Source organism: Fistularia commersonii, chromosome 30, assembly GCF_037954325.1.
Source record: "Fistularia commersonii isolate RoL2024-O1a breed Wild chromosome 30, RoL_Fcom_v1.0, whole genome shotgun sequence".
NCBI lineage: Eukaryota > Metazoa > Chordata > Actinopteri > Syngnathiformes > Fistulariidae > Fistularia > Fistularia commersonii.
Window position 1 is genome coordinate 9541029 of NC_141313.1, and position 15376 is coordinate 9556404.

At 42.7% G+C, this 15376-nt stretch overlaps 1 protein-coding gene across 1 annotated transcript in view; it reads right to left on the reverse strand.

Moving 5' to 3' along the window:
* erf (Ets2 repressor factor) overlaps nucleotides 1-15167 on the reverse strand; it is a 34397-nt gene extending 19230 nt beyond the window's left edge. The window contains exon 1 of the mRNA XM_086178423.1: nucleotides 14483-15167. Coding sequence (XP_086034549.1) covers nucleotides 14483-14504 — 22 coding nt within the window. The 5' untranslated portion in view covers nucleotides 14505-15167. The remainder of the gene's footprint in view (nucleotides 1-14482) is intronic.
* Nucleotides 15168-15376: the final 209 nt, after the last annotated feature.

The window sequence follows — 15376 nt, forward strand, 5'->3', positions numbered from 1 at the left end:
AGTGGCTGTTGAAACGATGCAAAGTTTGGAAGCGTATCGGGTCTCGGATCAAGGAGCAAGAACACAGACAAGAATTAGCATATGTTTTATAATGTGTCCGAGCACGTTTACCGTCCAGGGAATGACACCCTATAACCATTCAGCTAAAATAAGCTCCAGCAAACTGACTATCTCAGAGTAGATCTAAAGCTTCTACGAGATGGAGGGGATTTTTGAAAAGTGTGTTCATTTGTATGTGCAAACGCATGAGACGTATGAGAGCAATAACAAAGAGACCCGGGGCAGATATGGTTGGTGTGTTGTACAGCAGCACTTACTGGCCTGCACAAGCAAATGTGTTGAAATTCCTACATGTTTATGATCCATTGTGTGTCTGCAGGAAATGAGTCCGGCTGGTGTGCTGCTAAGTGAGATCAACCAATGTTAAACACCACCAAGCGGCCTCCATGGTCTGTCAGCTGCTTTCTGACTTCAGATCATCGACAGGGTAGCCAGCTGGCAGAATGAACAAAGAGACCGTCTTTTAACCAGAAATCTTGATTTAACTATTGTTGAAGGGTGTGCTGGTCCTCCTTTGGTGTCATAAAGCAACGTGTCGAATCGTGTGTAAAAGTGAGCTACTGTACTGTTACAAATAAAAACAACTGATGTAGGCCATCAAAACTTGGGAGGATGAATCGCAAAACAAAAAAATTGCTGTGTTGCTAATGAACTACACAGAAGTACACTAGAAGTAAACAAGTAAACAGTTCTGCCAGCCAGAGAAAGGACGCAAGAGAATTTTGCTTTTGCAATGTAGCGGGCCGCATTTGGTGTTCTGTCAAATGTGTGATCCATAACTTCAGTTTTGTTTCCATCTATTACATAAATTCAACGATTTTGCAAAGTAAAAGAACGAGATCTGATGATCAGGTATAATCTTGTTTGTGTAGCAGCTTTAATGATTTGGGGTATTTTTGGTGCTTCTGGTCCCCCCTGAAGGCAAAGCTGAGATGGACCCTTCCCCAAACTTGTTTATTTGTCAAGTTAGTTAGAAAAGCTCTGAATGATGGCAGAATACTGATAGTCTTATGTGAACCCATACACTCAACATTTGAGTAGATAGGCCCTAATTTTGTGGTGTATTTTTGATGAACATTTTACTTGGATTTACAAATGTACCTGCAACAATTCTAAAACAACGGACAGGTCGGTGTCTAAATGTGTTCTCCATAGATTTAAGTCTCGGCTTTCAAATATTTGACGGGTGTGGTTCAGTTCTAGATGGTACATAATTGGAGTTTTTTGACTCTGGTACAGGATAATAACAGCCTTTGTTTGGAAGGTATACTATTCTGTACCTCTGCCATAATATTACCATTTCCTAACTCTGTGGCCAAACTGTATTGTTAACCAGACTTTACTTAAACCATTAACTGAAATAAAATCATATTTCTAATGAATATTGTGAGAAGTAAATGAAGGTACAGTGTAACTGTAGTGATCTACAAAGAAATGGTGGCATAGAGGGGACCTCAGAGTGGCAAAGGCAGAGAAGATAAATATCTGCATTTAAATCTGGCTCCTGTATTGTGGTTTGGTCGCCAGACTACTTTCATTTTCCTCCAACACACACACACACGGTGAATTCAGTTGTTGGATTGAGCCATGAGAACGCTAGTGAACACATGCACACAACCGCATTCACAGACACGCGCACAACCACAGCCCAGAATAGGCCCGTGGCTCTACATCCAGGGAGCTGGATGAGTCACTCGGTCTTGTGCTCCCTGCCAATCAAATTCCTTCTTCACTTTTTAAGTCCCCTCCTCATCGTCGCACATTTCTTTCAGCACTTTTCCACACAACAAGGTGATAATACCCTGTGAGTGAACCAACGATCCTAGTGTTAGGCATCATGGATGTGGCAGCGATGAGTAAAAATTGAAAATATCAACAAAGGTACACGTTCTACATTGGTATTTTGAATCGCCAGACAATGGCCTCTCGGAGTTATAGAACTCATATTAAAAGCTGCAGAATAACCAGTTTTATTACCAGTGTCAGGGAAAAAAAACCTGGCAGGGACATGCATATTTGTGCAGATTATAGCTTGGATTCCAAGAATCGACACATGTCCTCAAGTATTTTTCAGCTATGAGAACTTGTTGACTGGCTGAAGTAAGTTTTTGAACTTTCCTTCAACCAGGTTTGTTCAGATGCAAAATCTAGCTCTGGAATGTTTGTGATACATGTCAAATTCTAAATGAGTACCCTCTTCCCAAGATGGTGAAACAAGACATCGGGATAAAAAGGAATGAGAGAGGAAACTACTTTGATACTGATGCATGGATTTTACAGGCCCTGCCTAAATGCTAGTTACATTTAATACCAAAAATAGTAGAGTTTAGGCCTTTTTATACTAAAAAAAAAAAAAACCTCAGGAAACTTTTCCTATGGACTTGCAGTCCACTCTGGCTGTACCGTTGGCTTTTTGTATACTTTTGAGTTACAAGTCCCGCCAGCCTAAATTTATATCAAAATAAGTGCCTGCACATGTTAGGTGGTATGTAAACAACTGTATGAGCTGTCAAGGAGTGAATGCTTAAAAGGCCATTGGAAGCTGTGTTTAACTTCCACTTTGTGTTATTTTTGAAGGTTCAAGGTGCTTTACTGTCATCACTCCATGTGTTAAATGACAGAATTTAATGAAAACTCAAGGAAGCAGTCAAAATAACCACACTAAATAGAATAAGCACAATATAAAGTAAGAAAAAAACAAATCTAATTTTTTTGAATCTACCTGAAACGAGAAATAAATACAGATTTAACAGTTTACCGGGGATATTCATGTTGAGTTGGTTTGGACTATAATAAACGAGCAAATTCAACTTGAGGCAGCTATATAACATCTAGCTACATTTTTATAACATGAGGTCTCCAGTCATGGCTAAAAAAACTAAGGGCTAAGATCTCGCTAATGAACATGCAGCTTAGGCAACATATGGAGGAAAGGTGGTGGCAAGCAGCGAGAGGAACACCAGCAACTCGATGAAGGGAAAACAACACTGCACGAAACCCGTAACTGGGTTTAACGATGAAATGGCAGTCGTCATTACAATCATATGGCCACCAAAAAAATTCTTAGAAATACAAGCCACACAGGGGTACTATATACTGACATGTTTCAATCACAATGCTCCTGTTTTTCACAACTGAGTCACGGTCAGAATCTCATGAGAGATATGGAAAGTGTAATGAAAAAGCAAGTGTAGTGCATTTATTTTATTCCCTGTAAAGACACAATAAATGCAGTTGGTTCTACCGAGTCTTGCTGACGATTCCTGAATGGGTGAAGCCATAAGCAGAAGTTTTCTATCCTGATCATAATTTAGAATAGTACATATTCTAAATTAATCCAACAAATAATCTTTACAAAAGCAACGCATGCTGTGTGATCACTTTTGGATAATAATGGGAGTCAAAGGCTGGTTTTTCCTTTTGATACTTGGAAATATAACATTGGTGCAGAGCAGTCCAGTTGCTTTTTTGTCGAGATAGCTTAAGGAAAATGGGCACATTTTCACAGAGGAATTTTCTGCGGCCCAACAATAGCACGCAACACTTCTCTTCAATCAGGGTTCTAAACTGCATATAAAATATTACATTTTCATACACGAACGTTGGCAATTGTTTCTTTTCCAAGATAGATAATAGCCTTTATTGGTGTCAGAGCATTCTCATCTGACGCTCTTCAATGAGTGCTCATGTGTGCGACTGAACTCATGCAGAAAACACTACAATGAATGACCGTGGCACCATTCACTGACCCTGGATGAGCACGTTTGTAAACTATTTGGCCAACAAACAGGCAACAAGGGGCTTTCTGCAAGTGTGATGTCTGGGGTCTGTTACTCAGCCGCTCCTCGTTGGCAGAGCAAATTCCGACTTAATTCCCAGTCTAGTACATTAAAGCTCCATCTTCAAGTCTGTAGACTGAGCGGCTCTCTCCCTGCGTAAAATCATTAAAGACAGAGGCACAACGGCGTCACCGCAGGGAAATGGCAGCCGAAATGAGCACACCATGCTAGCTTACTCTAGTGAGAATATTAAAAGAGTGTGTGTATGTTAATGTAAGACAGACGTGGCCAATTTTATTGTGGGGGGTCTGGGCCCCTAACGGCGTGTGCAAACTTTGTCAGCGGGCGAGAGGGGTGAGTGCGCGTGTCTTCGGGGACAGGCTGGCGTTCACGTTTCAGTGAAAATAGATCTACAACTCATGTAAGCCGTTGGCATGGACGTTTCAGACGGCAAATATGAAAATCGAACGACTCAGATTTCTGCCTCTTAGGGACTCAACGGGGCAAAGATCAATAGCCCTTTCGAACCAATATATTCAGCATGTGAACTACCGTTCACTGGTTAATGATTCAGAATTCATTCTCATATAGATTACTGGGTTCAAACAGCTCTTTCATCACGTTATAACAACGGCTTGGTTCGAACGGCTGTGGCATAATCTTTTCTGAAATGTTCTTTCAATTAGCGTGAGTAAACATAAACACACCTTGACGGAGAGCCAGAGAATAACAGACAGTAACTCTCACCAAACGGCGTGCCCGTATGCACTGCACTGCTTTTTAGATAGACAATGATGAAGAAGAGTAGCAAAATAGCAGACGCCTAGTCAAACAAATGGCTGTATGGGGTTAGCGAAGAATGTAGCTACAGTGTCACTGAGCCCTTAAACCAGTAGTGGTTGTGGTTTCATCACTTACATGTCAGATCATATTGCTCTTTTTTTTTTGGTCATGTGGGTCAGTGGAAGACTGTAACAGCTCACATTAATAATCAGATTCGGGCCACAAAGACTAAAAAGATGCCTCTTGTGTTCTTTTTCACTTTAGGTTTGTGTTATAAAAACAGTAGCAGTTTGTCCGCCACCAGTAATAAATTACAGAAAAGGAGACAAATTAAACATAGCTTTATGGCTGTTTGATGGTGCAGACTCGATTAAATGGTGCCACTCTTATCACTGAGGCAATTTATTGCCTACCTTTGAAGAGGCCAACAAGACAGGCCCGAACCTGATATTACTTCAAATGTAGCAGCAGCAGCAGCTTGAAGGCATTCTCGTTGCATGCGTACTCGGCGCCGCCGTAATAATTCATCAAAACGCTCATCAACAGAAAACGTAATAGGGCTATTTTGACCAACTCTGAAGTGGAAAAGCTTTGTCTAACACCAGGCTGACCTTCGTATTACTGGTCAGCGATGGAATGTGTCGGGCTGAGGTTTTACAATATCTCCTGCGAAGTGGATTCTAATGTCTGGAGGTGACACAGGAGCTGGGGCAAAGTTTTTTGATGTTTGTTGATGTAAGCGGGGAAAACACCTCTACTGTGAGCATAGCAGTTTTGTACACGGAAAAATTCCTGTGAGTTTAGCCTTTAGTTATCTTTCTCTTGATACATTTGACCTCTGACAGTCTCTCACATAAGGTCACATCAAACATAAAAACCTCCAACACCTGCAGAGTCTCTGGACAAATTAGAACAGCCATGAAAGACAAAAACCACAGACTTGCCAGCACAGTCATGACAGAAGCAGATAAAACAAGGACAAAGACAGTCTCTTCTTCTTGCTCAAACATCTCCCCGACAGGTTTTTCATTGTGTCTCATCACCCACCAAAACCTCTGCCCTTAAAGTTTCAACACGTACCCCCCGATACTCGAATTTGGGCAAAAACCTCAATTTCCTATGCATCAGTTTCCACCACTTGATTGGAAGCAGAGCTATAATGAACAAACAGTTTTTGTGTCCAAGACTGCGTTGCAGGAAATGAACCAATGCTATTAATTACATTTATATGCGCATGAAATGTAACCTCGCTAGGCGAACTGGACATTTGTCAAAACACTCATTAAATGCAGATGTCTGATTTAGCCAAGTGCGCATGTTGTGGGAAAACGATAATACACAGAAACGCTGGCATGTTTTCTACTAAAAACAACATGGATGCAATGGTAGGTCATTCCTGAACGATGCAAGAATTAGACAATGATTTGATGAAAAGTCTATTTTGTTTTAACTAGCTCCTGATGTTTTTTTTATCCCCCCTGTTGCCAGTGAATCAAAGAACTGACACCAACCAACAAAAAATATAAGTCTGTTGTACTAATGACATTTTTCAAAATGATACTTAAACTGGAATTCTAACAGGTAGCATACGAAAGGTTCTTCAATGGTTTGCCTTGGAAATGCTTTCCTTTTAAAAAAAAATAAATTCATTAAACACACACACACACACACACACACACACACACACGCCTCACCCAATACACAAAAAATAATACTGAATTAGTGCCTGTCCCATTAGAATTAATATTTCACAGGCCCCAGGCTGCTTTAATGTCCCTCTAACTGTGTCTAGCACAAGACCAAAAGAAATCATTAACACCCAAACATTTAAACTGGATATTTCTACTGAGGTTTGAATAAAAGCTATATTTAGAAATCTTGGTTACATGATGTTCTCGGTTTGACTTTCCTTTGCTTTGCTTTTTCAAATAAATTGGATATTTTGTGATGTGTTTAAGCCTGTTAGCAAAAAAGAGGTGGAAAAAAAGTGCCCATGATTGGTCGTTCAAAGAAAAAACACCACTGTTCGAAAAGTTTACAGAGGAGGGTTTAATATTTGCTTTGCCTTTCTAGACGCTGTTTTTTTCTTCACATTTTGATCAAGCGGTGTGGGCTAAAAATGCAGGTGCAATGCCAAAACATGTATGGGCAGGAAAAGTCTGGGTTGGATCAACCTAGTCCAAACAACCACAAAACCAAATGTGCTCTTTTTTCCCTCTGCAACCTGTTGGCAGTTTTCCCCCTGCAGCTCTTGAGGTGGTCGGTTGTGAGAAAATGAATCCAATTTATATTGAATCATTGAACAACTGGTGTCTGAATTAGCTGAGATGTAGTTTCTGACAGAAGACTTTCCATCTGCATTTCCAAAAAATACCACGGTTGGATTGAACATTTAAATGCTCCCAATTCTGTATCAAAATTCATTCTGACCTAGATGTTGCCAACCATCATTGCTCTAATTTGGAGCGTACAATCTGGCAAGCCCAATCTTCAAGGGTCAAGAAGGTGTCTCTGAAAGCTTGGCATCATTGTAGTATTTCGCACGGATGCCATTGTAACAGTATTTGGTCAGCCACTGGGAGGGTTGATATGAATTGTACTGTGCATATATACAGAAGCACATCATGGGTGCAGTGAAAATAAAGGTGGTCATCTTGATTGAGGTGTAAAGCCAGATCCTTTTGTTTTTCCCCTCCATGAACCAGCGATGTTAGCCATAACAAAAAAAGGAAACTCTCCACACTTCATTCAGAGAAGATGACTCCAGCCAAAACAGCTGGACACAAGACGCAATTCACTCTTCGCTCTTTTCCCTCAGTTGTCACTCTCAACCTCCCGGTTTCACATTTATAACTGCTAAATGTTACGTCAAAAAAAGAAAAACAGAAAAAGTCCATAATAATAAGGTGAGACTTATAAGTGGAGGATGTCTCGATATTTTCACCTTTTAAATCTGCCAGGGTGGGAGTTGACCTTCAACAAATTGACTCCATCTGTAATATTTACAGATAACATGGGGGCCTAGTTAAACCATTGTAGATGAGGACCGCATTATTCCAACTCCAAAGCGGCAAAGCCCTGCTTCTTAGGGGAACGTTACGCTCTGTCACGTTACAGGGGAAAAAAAAGATCACTTTCTCACTCATTCTTCCCACCTCATAGCAGGGTAGAACTTTTTGCCGCTAGGACAGGTAAGGGTTGATAGATAGACACAACTTACTACTTAGGTAAGTCCACTTGCCACAAGATAATTTCACAATGATTGACCGTGACCTAGATGACTGAGAACCTTTGGAGAAACTAGCTTTTCTTACAAATGCTGACCAATTACATTTAAAAGTACTTCATAACCGCCAATCGATCGAGTGTCGATAAATCCTGCCTGTTCCAACAGTCTCAGTGAATACACAAGGGCCGCAGCAGCTGCTGGTTTGAGGTTGTTCATGGAAATATTGCCAATGGTCTCATGACACAAATCCAGGTGAAAATCAGATTAAAAACCCTAGATGGCAGTTCCATTTGGTCTAAATTATCTGGATACACATCAGACCAGATACTGATAACCAATCAAAAATTAAAAGGATGTTTAGATGTCAGTTTTAAATTCAAAGCAAAATGAAAATCCACTGACAAGACATTTGAGTTTGGCGAGGCACGGCCGTGCGTTACCAATAATGCACAAGAGCCTCTGGGCCTCTGAATGTTGTCAAACAAAATAATATTGTGAATTTATGAGTAATAATGGCCATTCATCAGTGAACAATTGTAATGTCAATGGTTGTTTTCATAGCTTTCTTCTGAAATGTTCACAGGGCATCATCTGAACTCTCAGTAACAAATGCAATATTTCACATTCTTCTCGGGACCCTTTGTCTGGTCTACCAGTGAAACTACTTTTGGATATATTGCTGTAGAATGTCATTATTAAAGTAAGTGAATGTGGAAAATACATGTACAACAGAAAGGGACTATTATAAAAATAAAACATTTTCATAATTCTGACAAATCACTCCAAGTACTGCTGAAAGGGAGTGCAAGAGTTGACATTTCATTTGTCTATGCCTGCGCTGGCTACAAGTGTCGAAAAAACTATTTGGTGCCAAAAAGGGGGTAAGAAATAGTCTCTGGCAAAAACAACCATACAATTACATACACCTGAAATAAGCTGCAACACGAATGTCAATCAACAGTAAAGTAGCCAGCTGTCAGGCTTTCCTGAGAGAGAGGCCCCGGTGTTTGTTTGGCCAGCATGTCCCAGCTAGTGCAACCAGTTGTCTATTCTCTTAGCTTTGTATGGGTCACCAAAGCCACTATACATACACACTTCCAGGAAGGGGGGCCTGCCGTAACATCGAGATGATCATAGCAACAGTGACCCGAGCTGCCACTTGACAACACACCAGAGAAATGCTGACGTCACGCGGCGGTAGATTTTCCAGGAGCTTCTTGTCCAGGCTTGGCTCGCTGGTAATCAGGAATGTGATCAGTTCAACATTTGTGCTGACCTCGTCACTCCGTGCAACAATATAACGGGCGGAAAAACGGGGAAAAGGTATATCCTGTGAGGAACCAGACTTTTATAGATTTTTGGTTGAGTCAAAATAGGAGGTGGCTCAGTCCTGCAACGGTCCTGATCTGTGTACTATGGAACATAAACGTACCGCGGTTGAGGGTAACATGGAATGGTTGTTATTCATCACATTGGATGGGTTATTCTCAACATCACTAATTTTGAAACATCAGCAAAAAATGTTCTCTAACTGGTATTGACTGCTTCACTTCTTTGCTCTATTACATTATTGAAAAGTGTTCTGTTTGCTAGCCTACAACCAATGACTGGGTGAATCACCTGAGGACACCACAGAGTGAAAATTAACATAAATTGGAATTTAAAAATCAATATTAGCAATTAGATTTGGATGAAGGCACGAGTCTTTCCTCCAAGTTAGACAGACTGGTGGTCTTTTCCCCTATTCAGTAACACGTGTTGAAAACAATGACTGTTTTTTAAAGAAGAAAAAAAAAGACTGAGAGCAAAATGTCAACTTCAGCTCCGACAGATTTTCAAAGCAAGGAAGCAGGATGAAACCCCAAGGAAGAAAAACATTTGACCCAAAGCCAACGGCTGCTAGGGGAGCTATATGTCCTGTAGCAAACACAAGGGGTCCAGAAAATGAGATATTAGATGGCTGTTGCTGTGAAATACTGTATGTAAGTTAATGCTAATGGCTTCAGAAATCTCGTGAACTACATGGGCTTTCGGAGAGAATGTTTGCGGACCTGAAGGTTTCAGTCCACAAAGTGTTTGTCCACCTCAGGTCCAGCTACAACTTACTAAGCAGAACCCACTTATGACAGTCCACTGTAGTCTTTTTTTTCAATTTCCATATAAGATAAGCTGGCCAATTTTATTTAGGTGATGTTCTGTTATTTGCAACGGGTAAATGTGATATGGACTGTACAAAAGCTATCAAAATCGTGTTTTGGTCAAGTAAAAAAGAATGGCTATGGTATTCAAAGCCATTTATAAAGGAGTACTGCACTGACTTGAAATTAGGGTATTTTTGAGACCCTCGTTTTACTACCTTTTGTCTAAAGAGGTCTTCCTGCCTCTGACTGTTGATCAGGATATGAAGAGAAACGGAATGTGAAGCAGAAGTCTTGCGATAAACAATGAGAGTGAGTTGAAATAAAACCTCAGACGAATGAACAGAACGTCGGGGTATGAGGACTGTGTCCTGAGTTTTGGAGTGTATGGTGGCTGACATTAGGTGAGAGATGGGGAGGATAGAGGTCCAGTTAATCCAAGGGCTTACAAGCAAGGACCAACATTATTTAGAATCTCCCGTTAACTTAAAGTATTAATTTTTAGATTCTGGAGGCCAGAGAGAACAAGCACAGATACAGAAAACACCCAGACTCAACATAATAACCCAAGGTCTAGCATCCTTTTTAATGCGAGGGAGCTATGCTCACTACGCCATCACCTTTCCGCTCCAAAATGAAGCCCTACTAGCGCCTCACCTCCAGTTCAAGCAGCAAAATCCATTAACTGAGCTGAACCCTTCTTCTCGGCCCTCAGTTCATCCACTGTTAATGTTTGTTTTTGTGCAATGCAAATACTATGCATGGGTGAGACCAGCTCACAACGATGGTCTGTCTCGTGTTTGTTTATATCTGAAATCGAGTGTAATCGGCCAAGTTTCTATAAGATTCCAAGTCTTTAGAACAGCCAATCTAAAGACAAAGTGTGTGGTCCAGCTCCTTGACTGAATCTTGTTGTGTGTGTGTGTTAACTATATCATAGAAAAATTAAATTAAATGTGAAAATCCTCAAACATGCACTATTTGCAGCGCTGGCTGCTCTGAGACTTGCATGCAGCGAAAAAGGATTTCATTGGTTAAGAGACGAACACTGTTATGACCACATCAGTGCCAGGTAGGGCCAAACTGACAGACTAATGGGCATTGCCCTTCCTAAACACACACACACACACACACACACACACACACACACACACACACACACACACACACACACACACACGGGCCACAAACACATAAATACACTCAGTCATTAACAGCAGTCCTAACCCTTACCAGTTTTAACATCAGCTCATTACTCATGTATGGCTCCATTCACCTCGTGCACGGACGCATGCACCATATTCCAGCGCTCTTACAGCGAACACAACAAAGCATGGCCTGCTGGCCGAGGCCGTCTACAGCTGTGACGTCTCACGTGTGGTGCGTTGTTTATACAAGGAGTAACACAAGTGGAAAATTGGTGTTTCTGGGGCCAGACTGCTGACTTCCTGATAGGAAGAGAGTTGAGGCACACACACACACACACACACACTATTAGTCTGTATTAGTCAACAGGCTCTGACACCATGAGAAATGCTGACAGGACGACGGTTCTTTTTTAATGTAGATGCAGATAAGTGGGCTCCAGTGGGGGGCCTTCAAGGCTCTTCTCTCCACACAAAAATATGTGACCACAAAAATATCAAAGCCGTGTGTCAATGAAAGCTTGTAAAGAAACATAATTCAAGTCACCATTTGCATGACTCACATCATAAATGCATCAAACCTGACTATGAGTTGGCGATTTTTAAAACAGAACTAACAATTACCAGGCGAATTCCCAGCTGAGTTGTATCCTGATGCAGAATTAAATCTGTCAATTTAAGTGTTATATATTCTATGTAATCCAAAATACTCTCCTCCTGGCTTTTCTCCCTCAAACTAAACAGCACTCGTGATTTTGACATAATCCTACTGAGAGAACCATCAGACAAGCGAAAAAGGACATTCTCGGCTGCTGCAGAATCATTTAAAAGAAAAAGATAATTAAGATGGCTCTCATCTAGACCCACCCCACTAAAAACCTGCTCATCTGATCCCGATGTGTTACTTGAAAATAAACTTGCTTTGACTTTTAACAAACTCATGAGAAATATACGTGTGTACAGTGGCCACGTCATCATGTGACGGGCGAGGAGCGGTTTCAGGTTATGCATCATGCTCCTGGGCCCTTCAGCTGTGATTGTTGAGGTTCCTTGACCTCCCCCCCCCCCAAACACACACATGTGCCGAACATTTTAGTAATGGGTCTGTTTCTCCGCCATTTACACCACAACCCATGACCTTGACATAGAGGGTGTTACACTTGAGATGAACTTAAATTAATGCTGTGTCGGCATGCTCGTCCAGCTCCTGATGGAGAGGAAATAACTCTCCAGGCCAGCAGGTGGAGGGCATCCATTATTCACAAAGGAAGTGGACCTCTCACTGCGGGTATAAACAAAGCACTTAACGGTTTGTCATAATTGCTTTTGGTTTTGTAACATAATTTCTGTTGGAGAATTTGTCGGATCTATAGAAATAAAAGGGGGAAAAGAAAGCCCGAGGGCACTAGTTTTGTTTGGAACAATCAGATGAAATCAAGTCCAAAACTTAGGAGAAAATGTTGAGCCAGTCATTATGTCAGATCCTCTGCTGTGATGCTCCGCTGCATCTCTCCTCCTCTATATCCACCTAATAGATATGACTGACAGCCCCTGCTGCCCTGATTGAACTTGTTCAATTGCTTGAAAAGCAACTAGTGACATCCCATACCGATGCGGAGGCTACGCCGCAAGAATGCTTGCTGACGGGCCGTTGCTTGACCTTTGGCCCTGCGTGTTAAGAAGAATCAGACCTCTGCTGCAGAGGAGCAGTCATACAGCTAGGGGGAGGGGTGCCATTACATTTTCATCTGATGCAAGTTCAGACCCAGGTCTCATAATGAAGCTTATAGAGACACCTGATCCACAATAGTTTCATGGTAGATGAGGATATGCAATGCTTCCTTAATATTAAAGTAGAACAGGGCAATGACAGTTAGGCCCCCTGACTTAAAATATAGTCACTGACATGACTAAATGTCCAACTGATGCTGGAGTTCTTTGAATAACAGAGAGAATTCCGTCCATTCACATTTGAACCTTAGTGTTGGACATAGCTTAGCTATCGCTGAAGAATCTTCAGCTGAGCACTGCTAGTTTTGCTAAGACCTAACTAACCATTATCAGCTACCATTAACTGTGAAGGCCACTGCCTCAAAGCTCGCAAATGAAAAAAAGGGGCCAAAGCTAAATCTTGAAGAATTTATTTGCTTCCCTATTTGAACCTTAGTGTTCTGATTCACAAACTAATTTCTGAAAAACGATGTGGTCGAGTAGAGATCACCTTTAATTCCCTTTCATTTTGAGTTGAAAATGGCCACAAAAGAGAGATCAGCTATGCGGGTGAATAGCAGAAAAAAGGGGAAACTCAAGTTATGGGGAGGGCGGGGGGGGGGTCTTTTTCAAGACGCTTGAATGCAAGATGTCCCTCATGGGAAGCCAGCACTGTACTTTGTCAACAAAAACAGTCAAAGGTGCTTCCAGGTTTATTCTTAGCAGCTGACGGCAACTATCCGGCAGGGGGATAGGGGGGTAGTCTGCCTGCCAGCCACATCCCCTAACTTATCCTACTACAAATGGCTTCTAAAATCACCAATGCAATAAAGCAGGCAGCGGTGAGAGGAAGACGTCTGGTTGAAATCCCCTCAATGTTCTTCTTTGCAAGAAGACCGGAAACTGTTCGCTGAACTCCTCTAACTTTTACTTTCCCAGATGGCCATGTTGGACGTGCTCCCTGCGAGAAGCACTCACTTTTATCTCCTTTTTTTCTTTATATGTGGAGCAGGAGGGGAGGAGGAAGAGAGGGGGGGGGAAGCCTGCAGGGTTTTGATCTTTACCGTCCCGCACAGATAGCTGGTTGAATGCGTGAAGTGTTTGTTTGCCGGAGGAGGGGTGGGGGATTTCGGACGCATAGTGACCGCAAAATCGCTGCACGATGGCCCCGACCTGACGCCTCTCCCCCCCGCCCCCCAGTCTGCTGATCCGGTGAACAGAGCTAACTCACGGCTACCCTTGCCGTGTCCGCCTCGAGTGATCGTTCCAAGAGAAAAAAAAGTCACTAAAGTTTTGGTTTTTTTTTAGTGAAAAGAATTAGAAATGTAACCAGTGTCTCGGCTCACGCACGGTGACGTGAATCGAGTTGCGGGGACGGATTTAAAGATTTTAGAGACAACATCGGGAGTCGGACGGGGCTCCGAACTCCAGCGCCATAATATAGTCGCACTTTCCCCCTCACACACTGGAACACAACTCAGCGGTGCTAGTAGCCAGCTAGCCGCCGAGGCTAGGGCGCTGTTGTTTTCATTTTCAAGAACGACTGTGACGTGTTTTTTCGTTTTGGTTGGAAAAATAAAATAAATAAACGAGTAAACTGAAAGGTGTAGTTATTTAACCGCGTGTCCGTCGACTCACCCGTGTCCGCCGGGGTTTTCATTGTCGTCCTCCGGGCACTTCTTGGCTCACTTTCCCCCGTCGACTGTTTCAACTTTACACTTGAGTCGGGCTAGCTCTTTTAGCTGCTAGCCGAGTTAGCCGTGACTCCCCACTCCTTCCCCCGGGTGTTGTTCTCACCGAGTGGCTGAGTTAGAAACGACCCGAACGCCGCTTCTAAAAACAAACAAAAAAAAAACCTCGGCTAACTTTTTTGTGAGTTTGTTTTCGGGCTCTCCAACGCGTCGCAAGAGCGTTTACTCCGAAATAAACAACTTTTAGCGCCGGGTATTTTTTTTCTCCTTAGCCTTCTTCTTCTTCGCCTCTTCGCTGCTGTGAAAAGTTTTCCCGAGCCTCCGGGCGGGTGGAGTCCGGCAGCCCGGGCGTGAACGGCGCAGGTCGCGGTACCGCCGGTGCTCGTTGGCGGAGCGACGGAATGCGAGAGAGTCTAGAAAACCAACTCGTTTTTCGCCGCGATGTCGCGTACTCGAATTCCCCTCCACATCATCATCGTCATCGTCGTCATCATCGTCAGCTTCATCATCATCCTCCTCCTCGCAGACCGTCTGAAACAACGGCGCTTCCAACAAAAATAAGTACCAACTTTGTTCTCTCGCTCTGCCCCTCTCTTTCTCCGGCGCACACTTTTTTCTTTTTCCACTCACTCAGTCACTCACTCCGTGAGCGCCCCCTTCCTCCTCCTCCTCCTCCTCCTCCTCATCATCCTCCTCCCCTCGTTCCTCCGCCGGGGTGTCGTGTTTCGCTCCCCTCCTGCCACACGGGGCCGCCCACGCTGACCGCGGAGGGAGAGACGGAGAGAGGAACTCAACGCCCACTTCTTCGCCGAAGATCGTCTCTGTTAGCAGCGAGTGCCGC